This window comes from Meles meles, chromosome 7, assembly GCF_922984935.1.
Source record: "Meles meles chromosome 7, mMelMel3.1 paternal haplotype, whole genome shotgun sequence".
Lineage (NCBI taxonomy): Eukaryota > Metazoa > Chordata > Mammalia > Carnivora > Mustelidae > Meles > Meles meles.
In genome coordinates, this window is record NC_060072.1 from 128,493,348 (window position 1) to 128,512,229 (window position 18,882).

General features: G+C 38.8%; 1 protein-coding gene across 3 annotated transcripts in view; it reads right to left on the reverse strand.

Annotated features, from left to right (window-relative positions):
- The window catches only part of NSUN6 (NOP2/Sun RNA methyltransferase 6), a 70,516-nt gene that overhangs the window by 44,678 nt on the left and 6,956 nt on the right, over positions 1–18,882 (reverse strand). For all 3 annotated transcript variants that reach the window (XM_046011570.1, XM_046011569.1, XM_046011571.1), the window contains 2 exons: positions 8,857–8,966; positions 6,681–6,834 (listed from right to left, as the gene is read on the reverse strand). In XM_046011570.1, the coding sequence (XP_045867526.1) occupies positions 6,681–6,834; positions 8,857–8,966 (264 nt within the window). The remainder of the gene's footprint in view (positions 1–6,680; positions 6,835–8,856; positions 8,967–18,882) is intronic.

Consider the following 18,882-nt stretch of genomic DNA (forward strand, 5'->3'; position numbering starts at 1 on the left):
CCAGATGCCAGCGGCACATCTGGGTTGCCATCTGTACTTCTGACCAATGGGCTACAAATTTGGGGATTTCCACACTGCCCTCCTCGGGTTTGAAAATTCACAAGAACAACTCAAAGAACTCAGAACAACACTTACTAGTACGGTTTACTATGAAGAATACAACTTAGAAATGGCCAAAGGAAAGAGATGCACAGAAGAAGGTAAGGGAGAGGTATATGGTTCACCACTCCCCCCCGCCCCATGCCTAGGTGTATTCACCAACCCACACTCCACCATCTAGGAGTCTTTATGGAGGTTTCACAACAGAGGCATGATTGATTAATTCACTGACCACTCACCACTGACCAGGCCCTCTCCCCTCCCTGGAGGTGTGGGGTAGAGCTACAAGTTCCAACATTCTAAATATAAGGTTGCTTCCTCCAGCAAGTGCCTTCCAGAAGCTATTAAGGGACCCCCAGCTACCAGTCATCTCATTAGCATATAAAAGACACTCATCACTGCAGAGACTCCAAGGATTTGGAGAGCTGTGAGCCAGAAACCCAAAGACTAAATTATTATTATGCCACAACAGGATCGGTTTACACTGCTCTTTAGATGAAATGATTTCTGTAGATACTCGTGGACTGCCAACTGCAGTGGTTGTGACTACGATGTCCACTCGGTTCTAACATCCTTTGTCATACAATAAACGTTAACTCCTTTCTCCCTCTACCCAGCCCTTTTATCCTCACTCGTTTGTTTACCACTTGATATGTCGGAATCTGTACTTTTAATCAGAGTTAAATCACACTTAGTTAATCAGTTAGTCTTTGGTCCTTGCTCCAGCCAGGATCAAATCTAAACATTTCCCACACAGTTCCTGCCCCTGACCAGAAAAAATACAAAGGAATCTTCTGAAAAGTCACAGTCTCACATTCAAAAGTCAGTCGTTTGTTGACACAAAAGTGCACTCACCTTGATCAACACCTCAGCCCCAGCCCAGTCTGGACCCATTACCGGACACCTTGAATTCCATGACCTGCTCACTCTTTCATAATTTAAATGACTTTCTGACTTGCAGGACACTAGTCCTCTGAAAAATACTCAAACGTTAACATTTATATGTCTGCCTTTCTAATCCAGTTCCTACCTTGCGCTTCAAGTTCTGCTATTTCTTTGAGTATCTCCTGACCACCAGCACAAGTAGTCCATCTTTCCAGTATTCAACTTAAAACAACTTGACAAGGAATAATTTAAACCAATTATTGTTCCAATATGGGATTATGTTTCTTTCGTTTTGACTATTTTGGGGGGGCAGATAGGGCAAATTTTATTTTTAAAATTTTTTAAGGTTTTACTTTTATTTATTTGAGAGAGAGAGCATGGGCATGGGGAGACATACAGGGAGAGGGAGAAGAAGGCTCCCTGCTGAGCAAGGTGCCCAACGCAGGGCTCTATCCCAGGACCCCGGGATGATGACCCGAGCTGAAGGCAGATGCCTGAACGACTAAGCCACCCAGGCACCCCACAAAAAAATCTTTATTAAAAAATAAAACTGTTTTTGTAATATGTATCTCCATATAATAATGCAAAGCACCAGATCTCATATGATAAAAAGGCTGTTAGTAAATTAATATACCTCTACGAAGTCTATGACTGAACTCCACTGTAATTTAAGAAAACAAAGGGTGCAAATTTACTAGTTCAATAACAAAGTACCATTAGTAGACATAGTTCTAAAATTTTATAATAAGAAACATGATATATGCATAGCATTTCTTTGTTATGGAAGCATGCTTTTCCTCATACAGGCAGAAAAAGAAATCCTAAGAGCATACGGAATACTGAGTTTAAAAGTTGAGTTAAAAAAATAAAAAATCCAGGCACCTAGGCGACTCAGTGGGTTAAAGCCTCTGCCTTAGGCTCAGGTCATGATCCTGGGGTCCTGGGATTGAGCCCCGCATTGGGTGCTCTGCTCAACGGGGAGCCTATTCCCCCTCTTTCTCTGCCTGCCTCTCTGCCTACTTGTGATCTCTGTCAAATAAATAAATAAAATCTTAAAAAAAAATTCAACAACTTTCTGAAAGATGGCTGTCTGTTACTTCTACCAACAAACATTACTCAGAAAGGTCTGTCAGCAAAGTTACTGGAACTACTACGTTGAATAATAGTTTGAAGAGTGAATGATGGCAGAATAATAAGATCTGAGCTCACCTCCTCCCACAAACACAATAAACTGAACAGGACCTAGAAAATGATGAAGAGAGCCCTCACAACAAGACACAGCACCAAGATGAGTAGAAGAGGCAAAAATATAGTCTTGCTAAGGCAAAAACTACAACTCTGGAGCATCATTCCATGGTCAGAAGAGACCTCAAAGAAATGTTACCTCCCTGAGGAGAGATTCAAACTCCACATCCAACAACCCAACCCTTAGATAATGCATTAAGAGATGAGCTTCCAAAACATCTGGCCTTAAAAACCAATACAAAGTATGTTCAGGAAAACTACAAATCTGTAGGGAAAAAAACCCCACTCATAAAGAGCTTGCACAGAAACTCAACCCAGAAACCAGTACAAATGGTTTCAAATCAGATCAAAACCACATCAAAAAGATCAAAAAAGATCAAAAGCCAAATCAAAAAGCACCTAGACCATAGGTGAAGTAGGCCTACTTACTAATCTTGGAGTACCTGATGAAGGAGATGGGGGAGGGGAGCCCTCCTGAGGAGTAAGACACTGCTGACAGCCATTTTTGCTATCTTGTTCTTCCCTGCTGATGCTGGAGATGACAGACACCATTGTGAAATCCTCTCTCTAGAATTGTACTGCCAGGATGTACGGAGATCCCCATACAACCCTGCCTCTCAGAAGAGCCTCGCTGTCTATAGGACTCCATCCACCAGCACACCTGTATCCATCAGGAATAGGCCTCCAGCTAACCGGGCAGGGGAGGGAAGCCAGCCTTACCCAAGAGAGCACCTGCAGCTGTCAAGGGCCTGCCATAAGAGGAGGACACACACGGCCCACTCAGGAGACACCCTGAAGCACCTGTGTCTGGGTACCAGGGTAAGAGAATTGCACTACTGGGCCCTACAGGATATCACTTACGTAAAATCCACTCCTTCGAAGTCAGGAAATATGGATAAACTACCTAATCCATAGAAACACAGAGTTAGTCATAATGAGGAGACAGAAGAATATGTTCCAAACAAAAGAATAACACAAAACATCAGAAAAAGAACTAAGCAGAATGGAAATAAACAATTTATCCGATAGAAAGTCCAAAGTATCACCATAAAATTGCTCATCAAACTCGGGACAAAAAAGGATAAACACAGTAAGAACTTCAACAAAAAGAAAAGATTAAAAAGTTCCAATCAGTGCTGAAAAATAACAGAAATAAAAATACACTAATGGGAACAAACAGCAGATTAGTAATACAGAAGAACAGGGCAGTGCTCTGGGAAACAAGGTAGTAAAAAATCACCCAAACTGAACAACAAAAAGAAAAAGGAATTTTAAAAATGAGAATAGTTTAAGGGACCTGTGAGCTAACATCAGGTGCACTAACATTCCCTGTATAGGAAGCCCCGGAAGAGGAGAGAGATAGAGAAAGGAGCCAAAATTTTCTTTGAGAAATAATAGATGAAAACTTCCCTCTTCTGGCAAAGGAAACAAATGTCCAGATCTAGGAAAAAGAGAATCCTCAAAATGATGAACCCAAAGAGAACTACACCAAAATACATCATAATTAAAGGGTCAAAAATTTAAAATAATGACAGACCTTTAAAAGCAGCAGGAAAAAAAAAAGTTATATACAAGGGAACCCTCATAAGGCTATCAGCTGATTTCTCAGCACAAACTTTGCAGGCCAGGAGAGAATGAGTGGCACAAAACATTCAGAGTGCTTACAATCAAGAATACTCAGCAAGGTCTTCATTCACAATTGAAAGTGGAGATAAAGAGTTTCCCAGAGAAGCAGAAGTTAAAGGAGTTCATCACCCCTGACCTAGTTTTATAATATTAAACAGACTTCTATAAGGAAAGGCCGTAACTAGAAATAAAACAACTGAAAGAAAAAAAATCAAACTGATAAAGGCAACTATATCGTAAAGGTAGTGGATCTACCACTTACAAAGCTAGTCTGAAGGTTAAAAGATAAGAGTAGTAAAATCAACTATATCTATAGTAATTAGTTAAGGAATACATAAAATAAAAAGATGTAAAATATAATGGCATAAACATAAAATGCGGCAGGGAGGGGAGAAATGTTTCAGAATCTGTTCGTATTTAAGCAACCACACATGAAATGGACTGTTATATACATAGGTTACTACAGACAAATCTCACGGTTACTACAAACCAAAAACCTGTAATAGGTACACAAAAAATAAAGAGGAAGTAATCCAAGCATAACAGTAAAATAACCAAATCCCAAGAGAAGAACATAGTATTAAAAAAAAATTCAGAAAACAAATAACAAAACGGCAATAAGTACACATAGATCAGTAATTACTTTAAAGGAAAGTGAACTAAACAATCCAAGCAAAACACATAGCATGAAGGAATGGACCCATCTATAAGATTCACGTCAGACCCAAAGACAGATACAGACTGAAAGTACAGGGCTACAAAAAAATATTCCATGCGAATGAAAACGAAAAGAAAGCAGGGGTAGCAATACATGTAGGACACAAAACAGACTTTAAAACAAAGGCTGTAATAAGAGACAAAGAGCATTATATAATCATAAAGAGAATCATTAATAATAGTAATGATTATAGTAGGGGACTTTAACACCACATTTACATCAGAGGATAGATCACACAGATAGAAAATAATGTAATTAATGTAATAACAGCAAACACATCAAACCACATGGACTTGATACATACAGGATATTCAATCCCCAAACAGCAAAACAAACAAACAAACAAACAAAAGCAAACAAAAAACAAACTGCAGAATACACATTCTTCTCAAATGTCCATGTAACATTTTCCTGGATAGATCATGTTATGCCACAAAACAAATAACTAATTTAACAAGACTAAAATCATATCAAGCTTCTCTTCCTACCACAACAACATGAAACTAGAAATCAATTATAAGAAAGTAGAAATTTAAAAAAATGTACAAATCCACCACAGGAAGAAACGAGTTCACCAATAAATGAATGGATTAAGAAAATGTGGTACACACCCACACACACACAAATGAATATTAGTCATAAGAATAATATTTTGCCAACATGACAACATAGACTGTCCCAGAGGGTATTATGCTAAGTGAAGTAAGTCAGACAAAGACAAATATAGTATGATTTCACTTATATGTGGAATCTAAAAAACAAATGAACAAACAAAACAGAAACAGAAACATAGACACAGAGATCTGATGGGTGCCACAGAGAAGAGGGCTGGGTAACAAACAAGGTGAAAAAGACTAACTTTCTAGTTATAAATGAGTTACGGGGATTAAATAAATTATAAACAAGATGAAATAAGTTATCAATAAAACACGGGGATGTAAGGCACATCATAGGAAATATAGTTAATAATATTGTTAACTTTGTATAACCACAGATGGTAATGCCTTTTGGTGGTGACCACTTCCTAATGCATATGAATATTGAATCACTGTATTGTACACCTGAAATACAGTATATCAATTATAATTCAGGGAAAAAAAATCAAGCCAGTCACAAAAAAAGAGGATGAAGAGTGTACCACTAATAACAGAACCAAAGGAGGAAGTCAAAACGTCAATTTTCTATTACAGACCTGAAGATAAACAACATATGTAAGTTTTATCTTTATATTCATAAAGTCTTCTGGGGAGAATAAAATCTTTGCTCTTGGCCACTTGGAAAGTAATGCTATCCACAGTTAGTTAATCCAATAATCTGTCTCTTCAAAGGAATTAATTTCAACTATAAACCCAGACTGCTGCAACATGAAAACTGTTCCAGCAATCAGGGATGTAGTCCAGTTCTGCAGATAAATTCAGTTTTCAGCACGTCTACATCAACTGTCAATGGTGGAGTAATGGAGTTGTCCACAGAACTCCTTAAACAGACTGAAAATATGAAGCAAAATGACTCTGGATTGCCAACAGATTTAATTTATTTAGAATCAGTAGCAATCCAAGATGATTTAAAACTGTTTTTTAATTTGGTTTGAGTAAATCCAAATGTTCTTCTTTATAAAAAAAGATTTGAGAGAAAGCATGTGTGAGCATGAGCCAGGAAGGGGCAGAGAAAGATCTAAACCAGACTCCACACTGAGTGTGGAGCCTGACATGGGGACCGATCCCACAATCATGAGATCATGACCTGAGCTGAAATCAAGAGTTGGACGCTCAATCGACTGAGCTACCCAGGCACCCCAGATTCAAGTATTAGTTCTCGACCACAAGTAGCCATGTGACTCCTGGCTTTCTGATAAAAAATTATTTTAATAAAAACTTTAATTTAAAATTTAATTTAACCTTAATTTAAAAACTTTAATTTAAACATTTACTTTTACCCAAAAGTAATTTTTCAAAAAACATGGAAATACGCATTGAACAATTATTTTCCTGTCAAATTTATACCCCAAAAAAATTTATAATGCAACTAGATATATTTTTACATTGTTTTTATTTTCCTCAAACCACCAAAAAGAATGCATATTTCCCCCAAACATTTGACGACATACTTTAGTTCAGGTAGTCCACTGAAGATTTCTTTGCGGCTTAGTTCAGAAATCCCATTTCCAAGAAATACTTTTGTTCCATCAAATTCTTTGGCTCCTTTTTTACATTTGCCTTTAATATCAGAGTATACAGAAATAACATCTCCAGCTTTCATAACTAAGAAAAAAGAAAATCGGCTTATACTAATTAGACCATATTTTGGTAGAAGAATAGTGAAAATTCTTTAAGCTATACTCGGGATATCTAAGGGCATCAATAGTGGGCATGAAGAGGTCTAAACTGGCTCGTTATCTCAAAATAACCCCTTATACTTTTAAATGTTCCCTAACAATATATCTAATGGGAGGTTATTTTTCTAGGAGAACAAAAAAATACAAGTTTCAAAACATCCTATCTAAATTGGAACACTTTAACGAAGCAGTAAATGAAGGGTATTTATTATTTAAATTATTTTTTCCAAACCTAACATTCCCTAAACAATTTCATATAAGTTTTGGTATCTTTGGCTCACTCCTCAAAGTTCTAAGTTTTCTTTAAAAAGATTCATCAAAAATGTACACTAAAATCCCTCAAAGAAATGTTTCTAAATCCCATAACCCTGTTGTTATTTCTCTGGTTTTCTATTATAACAATTAAGGCAGAGATTTTAATGATAAGTACATTCATATATATGTCTGTGTGCATGTATGTATATACATGAGCGTGTGTATACATAGGTACATGTACCTACGTGTGTACATATATATGTACAGAACACCTTAAAACTACACAGCATATGGAGTTAATGCTTATGGCTGATTAAGTCTAGGTTTTGTAGCCATTTCATTCAATGATTTTCAGTAACCAATCCCACTGACTTTAATAATGGGAAACTCAATTCCACTTTCATGTTCTTAGACATAGCCTATCATAAATTTGTCTAGCCCATTAACTTGGAAACAGTAGTGAGCAGTCTATCAACTAGGGCATTCGAAGGTCTGTTCAAATCACATAGATCAAACATCAATAAACTTTTCCTACAAAGGGCAAGTGAATTCCTTGGGCTTTATGAGCCACATAAGGTCTCTTGGCATATTCTTCTTTGTACTTTTTTAAAACAATCTTTTCAAAATGGAAAACCCATTTTCAGCTGTGAGCCATGCAAAAACAGACATGGGCCAGACTTGGCCAGTAGTTTAGCACAACCTAATGTAGGTCAAATTATTCGTTTCATAGATAAAATAACTTAAGTCCACAGACCCAAATAACTTTCGAATAGATCAAAACCCATGTGTCTTGACTTGAAGCCCAATAAATTAAGACTGAACCACAGTGACTAGCTTATTAAACACATGTCATCAACTGAGTGAGTAAATTAAGAATACTGGCTTTTTTTTTAATTTATTTATTTTTATTTGCTTATTTACAGCATAACAGTGTTCATTGTTTTGGCATCACACCCAGTGCTCCATGCAGTACGTGCCCTCCCTATTACCCACCACCTGGTTCCTCAACCTCCCACCCCCCCCCTCTCCTGCCGCCCCGTCATAACCCTCTGGTTGTTTTTCAGAGTCCATAGTCTCTTATGGTTCATCTCCCCTTCCAGTTTCCCTCAACTCCCTCTCCTCTCCATCTCCCCATGTCCTCCATGTTATTTGTTATGCTCCACAAATAAGTGAGACCATATGATACTTGACTCTCTCTGCTTGACTTATTTCGCTCAGCATAATTTCTTCCAGTCCTGTCCATGTTGCTACAAAAGTTGGGTATTCGTCCTTTCTGATGGAGGCATAATACTCCATTGTAAGAATACTGGCTTTTATTCCAATATTAAGATCCCAAGTTCTAAAGCTTACTCTCACAAATAATGGAAGTCTGAGGGCAATGGAGTTAAGAATACAAAATAAAATTTCACTGACATCTTACACTCTATTAATCAGTAATGATCCTATAAACATCATCTCACACACTCTTTTATGGAAAAAAAAATGGCAAAAACCCATATAAAGATGCCCAATATGTTGGACCATATCAGATAAATCTCTTCCTAGCTATCCCAAATGTAAAACTTGGAAAACATCTGATAAAAGTAAATTTGAAGTGCATCTGAATGATAGTTTAATACGTTTTCCACTTGATAATGTATATAGATTTTAAAGAATCTTTTCTTGTACAAGGAGGCTGAAACACTGCACTTACATTTTGAAACTGACACGATTCCTGGAACATAGACGTGGGCTCCTCTTAACACTGCATTGCCACATTGTGCTCCAACAATTGCTTCACAATGCTGTTTTCTTATATTCTTCCTAAAGAAGTAAGATAAGCAATTTTGACAGAGTAATACACCTCCAACCCCCACCGAACTTTTTAATGTTTCAATCTGAACCCTAAATAACCCCTTTACTCCTGACTGTCCCAAGATCATGCCACGAATGAATAAAGAAAAAGAAATTGAAAAAAAGGATAAATACAGAGGAAGTGGTTTAGAGAGGGGGATGGAGCACACTTGAGAAAAGAAAAAATAGAGCTCTATGTGGTAGAAAGCAATAAAGTAGCACCAAAATAAAGTAGCACCGCTTAATAATTTAAAGAGCACCACAGTTTCCATGGTGGATTTAGAAGGGAAAAATAATGTCCCTATCTTCAAAGACTAAAAGAGACAATATACAAGAAATTCTAAAACATTTCTAAAATGGTATATTGCTGCATGGTCAACTAGTCATATTTTAAACCAGATGATTTTATTCTTCCTTTACTGTCCAACTTTTTTGTTTTCCAATTTCTCACCTTCCATTCATTCCATTAGACCACTAACATCTGAGTACTACTTCTAAATCACAGAAAAGACGTTTTCAAAAGTCAGGGGGTGCCTACATGATCAGCCCTGAACAAAGACCTTAAGCTCTCCGTCTCTTACGCACGTCCGTGCTGGCAATATCACACATGTGTTGTCACCTCTCCTTGCTGTGGGAAAGAAGCGTGTCCTCTCTTTCTTCCATGATCCCCAAATGGTCAAATCTCACGGAGCTTCTCAGTTTTACACCTGTTTCTCACGTTCTACCTGCTCATTCCCTATCTACTTCTTAAAGAGCATTCCCCCATGTTCCAAAACATGCTGCATCGCTTCTCACCTTGCATTCTACTCTCAGCGATCTCAGACTTTAAATAATCATTTACAAAAATGACCTATGTGTTCTCATGTTCGGCCCTTCGAGACTCTGAATTGGTATTTCTAATCACCTGCACATAGCTGTATATAGGTTTCTCGTGGTTACTTCAAACTCAGCAAGTCCTAAACAATGGTACCTTCTGCCTGACCCTCCATCTTTGGCACATCCCAAATCTTTCCATCCTTCTGTTTCCAATCTTGAACTAAGTGCTGTCATCTGCCTCGATAACCAAACTGGAAGCCTCAACGTCATTTTAAATCCCTTCTTCCTGGGCGCCTGGGTGGCTCAGTGGATTAAGCCGCTGCCTTCGGCTCAGGTCATGATCTCAGGGTCCTGGGATCGAGCCCCGCATCGGGCTCTCTGCTCCCCAGGGAGCCTGCTTCCTCCTCTCTCTCTGCCTGCCACTCTGCCTACTTGTGATCTCTCTCTCTGTCAAATGAGTAAAATAAAAAAATCTTTAAAAGAAAAAAATCCCTTCTTCCTAAATCCTCAAACTCAATACTTGCAGTGTTACCAAATCACAGCACCCCTAATTCTCTGACAGGTCTTCTAGACCCATCCTCCAACATCAGACATATATCAGCTTCTAAGTTGATTACTGAAATAACTTCTTGCCTTTTTTACCTTTAGCGGTATTCAGATCTTTATGTCTTTGGTGTTCTACAGTTTCATTCTGAAGTAGACATGGAATTATTTTTACTTTTGGCTTTAGACTCATTGTGTTTTTTGTTTGTTTTTTTTTTTTTTAGATTTTATTTCTTTTAGAGGGGGTGGGGAATAGCAGGAGTGTGAGTCAGCCCCAAGCAGACTCAGAGCTAAGCTTGAAGCCCAAATTGGGGCTTGATCCCATGACCCCAAGACCATGACCTAAGCTGAAAACAAGAGTCAGATGCTCAATTGACTGCGCCAGCCAGGTGCCCCCAGACTCACTGTACTTCTTCAAACAATTGTGGAAAATTCTTAGTCATTACACTTCTGAATGTTGTCTCTCATTACTTCTATTCTCTACATTTGCAACCTATTAGAAGTATGAAGTATCTTTTCATTCTATTTTGACTCGATTCAACTTCACATTTTTCTTTTTTTAAAGATTTTATTTTGACAGAGATCACTAGCAGGCAGAGAGGCAGGCAGAGAGAGGGGGGGAAGCATGCTCCCTGCTAAGCAGAGAGCCCCATGCGGGGCTTGATCCCAGAACCCTGGGATCATGACCTGAGCCGAAGGCAGAGGCTTTAACCCACTGAGCCACCCAGGTGCCCCTCAACTTCACATTTTTATTTATCAATCTCTGCTGCATTCCAGATCATTTCCCATGGGTCTTCTACTTCAATAATTCTCCATCGGTTGGGTCTAAGGTACAATTTAACTCACTGAACAGATTTTTTATTTTAATGATGATATTCTTACTTCTAGACTTTTTTTCAATTCTACTCTTTTCCTCTTGGGATCTTTATACTTCAGATTCTGCTTTTGTTTTTAATCATTTTAAGAAATTTGATTTTAAAGTCTCTACTAGATAGCTCTAATCTGCTAAAGTTTGGGGGAAATCTGATCCTTCAATTTGTGGCATATGCTGTTCTCACTTATGGTGGTTTGATTCCTCATGTAGCTTTCAACCATGAGAATGGCCTGGATAGAATGTGTGACTCTCAAAAGCGGTTTTGCCTGGCTTTTGCCAAACACCTCAGGAACTGGTTTGGGATCAAGTTTTTATATTAATTTCCCAGATTTCTGGTTTTAAGACCACTTAGGTAGCATGAATTTGAATTCCAAACCTTTATAAGGCATGGAACTATAGTTTCACATTCACAGATCTATTTTCTTCAACCAAATCCTAAGACAAGAGAGATCCAAGGGTGTCTGGGTGGCTCCGTTGGTTAAGCAGTTCTCTTCAGCTCAGGTCATGATCTTGGGGTCCTGGGATCAACCCTACATCAGGCTCCCTGCTCAGCGGGGAGTCTGCTTCTCCCTCTCCCTCTGCCCCCCTCCATTGTGCAAACTCTCTCTCTCTAATAAATAAATAAAATTTTTTAAAAAGATGAGAGATCTAACTACTTAATTATTGTCTTGCACTGACTTCTGGATATTTCTCACCTTATTTCCTATATTAAAAGGAAAACCTCTAAATTTAGAAGACCAACCACCTCCTCTCCCACATCTCCCAAACCCCAAACATTCACTCACATGCTTACTGTTCTGCTTTCAGTTACTCTTCATTCTAACCCCTGAATATCCACTTACATTGTCAATTACTCAGTTGTGCATTTTATTGCCTTAATTTTTATTTAGTACTCCTAGGTGTATGTAAGTGAAAACATTTACAGATATCTAGGTTACCAAATTGTTGGAAATAAAACACTCTAAAATGATTTCCTAATTTGTTTCCAGTCTTATAATTTTTTAAACTTTTTTCGCTATAACCCACAGAAATGCACTTAAAATCACAACTCGGGACATATGTGTGTATGTATATGTATACACACATACATTTATACACATATTTATATCAAACATTTTATGAAACACCTTCTGTATGTACAGTACAATATGATACCTTATGAAATATCCCATTTCTTTTTTAAAATGCTTAAAAAAAAAAGACATTAAATTGATTTTACAACCTACTAATGGATCATGACCCCCATGTGGTTGGAAAAAATAGTTTTAAGCTACTATCAGTATTCTTTGGCTCCTATGTTCTAAGCCAAAAACGAAACATTCCTGGGAAACCTGGGTGGCTCAGTGGGTTAAGCCTCTGCCTTCGGCTCACGTCATGATCTCAGGGTCCTGGGATCAAGTCCCACATCGGGCGGCTCTCTGCTCAGCAGGGAGCCTGCTTCCTCCTCTCTCTCTCTGCCTGCCTCTCTGCCTACTTGTGACCTCTGTCAAATAAATAAATAAGGTCTTAAAAAAAAAAAAACTAACTAAACATTCCTTAGTTAAAAAAAAAAAAATCTTTTACATTTCACAGCTGGCCTCTCCCAACTTCTTCAACCTCACCGTTTTGCCGCCCTCTCTGAAAAAGCAAATAAATAGCCAAACTTAATCACTTTGACACCAGCCAACTTGTATTTTCAGGTCTCCGTACTTTTGCTTTCTCTCCACCTCACATAACCTTGACCATCTTACCCCACCAGCCTAATGCCTAAACACCTTCAAGGCTCAAATGAAATAATATCTACTTGAAAATCTTTACCAACTTCCTTTCACTCAGTCCTTCCTATTCTGTGCTCTGATGATACTTTATTAATATCTTCACTGCAGCACTTTTAACAGTCTGATTCATACAAAGGTTTCCCGTTGTTAAACCAATCAACTGCATTTCATTCATCTTTGTAACACCCTCGGGTCTTCGACATAGCACCAATCCGAAAAATGTCTTGGGAAATAGAACCTTGTAGTTTTAAGCAGAATGTTTTTATGGGAATAACCATTTCATGGAGATGACAGAAAGACTGACTACGGAAAAGAGTTAACATAGCAGTCCTGAATTACTATCCTTTCTTTGGACAGCCCAGTGACAAGGCTGGTCCCTGGCTGCCATCTGGGAACTCAGATTTCAGAAGGATACCCACTATTCACTGATAAGAATAGCTCACTATGCTTCTATCATCTGTACAAATATTACGGTTACAGCCAACAATGACTTTCCTTCTGAGAGGCCAGAATGTGGGCATGTGCCAGGCACGGAGTGCTTACATGACCAGATGCAAATAAAAATCCTGGACACGAGTTGCTAATGAATTTCCCTGGCTGGCAACATCTTACAGGTTGTCAAGCCTGTTCCTGAGGGAATTGAGTGTTTCCTGTTTGACTCCATGGAAAGAGAATTCTGTAAGCTTTCAACTGGTTCTCCCTGTACTTTTTCCCAGGTGCCCCCTCCCTTTGCTGATTCTGCTTCAGATTACTTCACTGTAATAAATCATAGTCACAAGTACTACTATATGCTGAATCCTATGAGTCATCCTAGAGTCATCAAGCCAGGGAGTGGTCTTGGGGATCCCTCAACACTAGGACTATTTGTATAAAAACATAAGATCCCAAATATGCAAGTATCAAGGTATAATTCAGCTTCGCTGAAGGGGAAAGTTTGAGGCAGCGAAGATAAAAGGAAATGTAAGAGTTGATGCAGGGCCATAACACATGCTAAAAGTTTAATTTTTTACTACAGTATTTATAAATAAAGAAGTAAACAACATTAAAGAACGAGGACTTTCTAATAGTACAGTAATACAGATAGGAGGGAAAATTATATGAAGGTACTCAGATTAAGAAAAAACTAGTAAAACAGCTTTAAAAATGAGGTGTCTACAAATTAAAGAGTGGGATTATGAGAATGTCCCACTAAAATATATATAAAAATATAAACTTACCCATTTGGCTTTTTTTTTTTTTTAAGATTTTATTTATTTGAGACAGAGTGTGAGAGAGAATGCTCTCATTAGAGCATAAGCAGGGGGTGTGGGAGAGGGAGTAGGAGAAGCAGACTCCCCACTAAGCAGGGAGCCTGACAGGGGGCTCAATCCCGGGACCCTGAGATCAGGACCTGAGCCTAAGGCAGATGCATAACCAACTGAGCCACCCAGGTGCCCCTCAATTTGGCATTTAACTGCACATGTTGGCAACTCTACACCAAATAGGAGATAATGATTATAATTTTAAGATGTTGTATATTATTGCATGCCAACAAATATTTCTTTTTCAGCAGGACTGCCATCTGTACTTAGTCAACCATTTTTGTGCAATTACTTGAACATTCTATTGCATTTACCATATTATTTCATATACACAAACAGCAACTGAAATATTAAAGTGCTGATACTAGCAAGAAAGATGAAAGATGGAAATCAAGCAGGCTGAGAGAGGCGAATCCAGCCTCATGTGGATCTCAAGAGAATTATGCTACTGGATTAGTTATTCATTGCAAAGGAAAAAAAGAAAATTTTCTGACCTGTTGAAAATATTTTGCTGAGATTTTTGTCAAAAAGGGAGGTGCACTAATAAAAAAAATGTAGAGATCTTTAAAAATTATGAACTGAATGTTGACCTAAAAATTCTACTAGTATAAATTCAGTCTTTAGAAAATGATGTTTGGGTAGAATGTCAAAAACACGCATAACAAGAGAAGCCTGGCATTCAATTTTCTCCTAAGTTTTTCAAATAATGTTGACATTGATACCATCAAATTCAACACTACAACCTTATGTTCAGTCTCATGACATTACCAATGATAAAACCTTAAGCAATGTTAAAACAGATTTAATCAGTATATTAAGTATCATATTAGTAAACTGAGGGAACCAGAATTTATGTAGAGAAATTACTTCTAAAATTGTTCATGATCTACAAATACAGTTTAACCTCTATTCGGTATTTTTAATAATTACAGATTATTGAGTTTACAGTAAAAGATCAGTAAAAGACAGAGTGTATTTCTTTTTCTCAAGTCTGCAGAAAGGAAGAAAGAAACAACGATTTGAGAAGGGCATGCCATTTATAATAAAACTGACCAACAGCTATATTTCCACTGAGGAGGAATAACTGTCTGACACAGAAATTTTGACCAAACCTAGTTCCTCAACAGGGTATAAATGTCTCTGAAAAGAAAAATCTCATGGAGGCCTAATCAAATATTTATTACTTAGAACCTGGACTGGGGGTTCAGGGTGAGAAACGAGAATCTGAGAAGGTCTTGTTAGTGTCCCGCTCACAGCAGACACACCTGAAGGAGGAACAGGGTCATCAGCCCGTCTGCGCCTTCCCTGACAAATCTGGATAACCTAACTGAAAGTAGGTAAGGGAAAGGAAAGAGCAACCAAGTTTGGTGCTCCTCACCAGACTCAACTAAGCAGAAACTAGCATTAATGCCCCACGCAAAAAATTGCTGAGAGCTGGAACCCTTCACAGAGAACCTCAGTCTTTATCAGCTATACTAACCAGGACTAGAAACGTGCCACTAGGGAAAACTCGGTGAAAGCATTTTTTAAAAACACATCTGTTTAGCTGTATAGGGACACAGTTCACGCCATTCTATATCATTTTTGAGCAAACTGCAAACTCGAAGAAGCTATGTGAATGCAACTGTTTCCCTCCAGTGAGTTAGAGAAGCAGAAAGGATTCATTCAACTCAGGACCTAGACATAGACAGTAGCAAAACAAAACAAAAACAAAAACCTAAAGAGAAAAATTTCAAATACGTCTTTATATTTTCAAAAAAAAAAAAAAAAAAAAAAACCTAAAAGGAATAACTCAAAAATGGAATCCAAGGAAAACTAGATAAAAAAAAGTAGTGAACTGGAAAATAAACAATAAGAAAGTCTCAGAAATGAGAGAGAATACAAGCTTGAGACTGCTATTTTTAGAAAGGCCTGCTTGTAAGATCAACCCTTGGCTGGCATCTGCAAACATGACTGGGAAACAGTTCCCAGGACTGAGTGAAAACCTTCTGTAATGATAAGAGTGGATTATTGTTCCTAAATGTTTGTATAAGCAATGTGCTTTGTTCTGAACACCTATTTTCCTTTCCAGAGGCTGAAATTTTTGGTATATGCAGGGCAGAGGGCGCCAACATGACCAGCACCCAATAAAACACTTGGCCATTGAGTCTTTAATGAGCTTCCCTCCTAGACATCTACTTAACTTTTGTCAAAATTCATTGCTAGAGGAAGTAAGCATGTCCTAGTAACTCCATGGGAGAGAGGTCTCTTGGAAGCTTGTGCCTGGCTTCCTCCAAGCTTTGCCCCATGTACTCTTCCCTTCGCAGTTTTTTGTGTCCTTTCTTGTAATAAATCTTCACCATGAGCACAACTAAATGATGAGTCCTGTAAATCCTTCTAGCCAATCACCAAACATGGGGGCTGTCCTCAACACAGAGGGTATCTGCACTGGAAATCCAACCTATAGCCCTAGTGGGGGTTTTTAAAGATTTTATTTATTCATTTGCAAGATAGAGAGAGTGCACGTGAGCAAGCACATGAGCACAGGGTGAGGGGCAAAGGGAGAAGGAGAAACAGACTGTCCCAAGAACAGGGAGACCTACAGGAGTCTCATGGGGCTTAATCCCCAATATGAGCTGGAAGCACTTAACTGACTGAGCCACCCGGCGCCCCCTAGTGTTCTTATACAGAATACAGAAAAATATGATACTGAAAGACTCCTAACTAAAGAGTTACACTGTTTCATTAAAAAATAAGAAAGATGGGGGCGCCTGGGTGGCTCAGTGGGTTAAGCCGCTGCCTTCGGCTCAGGTCATGATCTCAGGGTCCTGGGATCGAGTCCCGCATCGGGCTCTCTGCTCAGCAGCGAGCCTGCTTCCCTCTCTCTCTCTCTCTGTCTGCCTCTCTGCCAACTTGTGATCTCTCTCTGCCAAATAAATAAATAAAAATCTTTAAAAATAAAAAAAAATAAAAAAAATAAAAAGAAAGATGGGGCACCTGGGTGACTCAATGGGTTAAAGCCTCTGCCTTCAGCTCAGGTCATGATCCCAGGGTCCTGGGATCAAGCCCCGCATTGGGCTCTTTGCTCAGCGGGAAGCCTGCTTCCTCCTCTCTCTCTGCCTGCTTGTGATCTCTGTCAAATAAATAAAAAAACTAAAAAAAAAAAAAAAAAAAAAAGATGTCTTTTGGTTTTGTTAACTGTTTCCTTTGCTGTGCAAAAGCTTTTGATCTTGATGAAATACCAATAGTTCATTTTTGCCCTTGCTTCCCTTGCCTTTGGCGATGTTCCTAGGAAGAAGTTGCTGCAGCTGAGGTCAAAGAGGTTGCTGCCTGTGTTATCCTCAAGGATTTTGAGGGATTCCATTCTCACACTGAGGTCCTTCATCTATTTTGAGTCTATTTTCATGTGTGGTATAAGGATGGGAGAAGATATTTGCAAACGACATATCAGATAAAGGGCTAGTGTCCAAAATCTATAAAGAGCTTAGCAAACTCAACACCCAAAGAACAAATAATCCAATCAAGAAATGGGCAAAAAAGACATCCAGATGGCCAACAGACACATGAAAAAATGCTCCACATCACTCGGCATCAAGGAAATACAAATCAAAACCACAATGAGATACCACCTCACACCAGTCAGAAGGGCTAAAATTAGCAAGTCAGGAAATGACAGATGCTAGCGAGGATGTGGAGAAAGGGGAACGCTCCTACGCTGTTGGTGGGAAGGCAAGCTGGTGTAACCACTCTGGAAAACAGCATGGAGGTTCCTCAAAAAGCTGAAAATAGAGCTCCCTATGACCCAGCGATTGCACTACTGGGTATACACCCTAAAGATACAAATGTGGTGCTCCGAAGGGGCACTTGCACCCGAATGTTTAGAGCAGCAATGTCCACAACAGCCAAACTATGGAAAGAACCTAGATGTCCATCAACAGATGAATGGATAAAGAAGATGTGGTATGTGTGTGTGTGTGTGTATATATATATATATATATATATATATATACACACACATACACAATGGAATACTATGCAGCCATCAAAAGAAATGAAATCTTGCCATTTGCGACGACGTGGATGGAACTAGAGGGTATTATGTTTAGTGAAATAACTCAATCAGAGAACAACTATCATATGATCTCCCTGATATGAGGAAGTGGAGATGCAATGTGGGGGATTTGGGAGGTATGAAAAGAAAAAATGAAAGAAGATGGGATCGGGAGGGAGACAAACCATAAAAGACTCAATCTCACAAAACAGATTAAGGGTTGCTGGGGGGAAGGGGGTCGGGAGAGGGTGGTGGGGTTACGGACATTGGGGAGGGTATATGCTACGGTGAGTGCTGTGAAATGTGTAAATCTGGCGATTCACAGACCTGTACCCCTGGGGATAAAAATACATTATATGTAGGGAGCGCCTGGGTGGCTCAGTTGGTTAAAGCCTCTGCCTTCGGCTCAGGTCATGATCTCAGGGTCCTGGGATCGAGCCCCACATCAGGCTCTCTGCTCAGCGGGGAGCCTGCTTCCTCCTCCTCTCTCTGCCTGCCTCTCTGCCTACTTGTGATCACTGTCTGTCAAATAAATAAATAAAATCTTTAAAAACATACATTATAT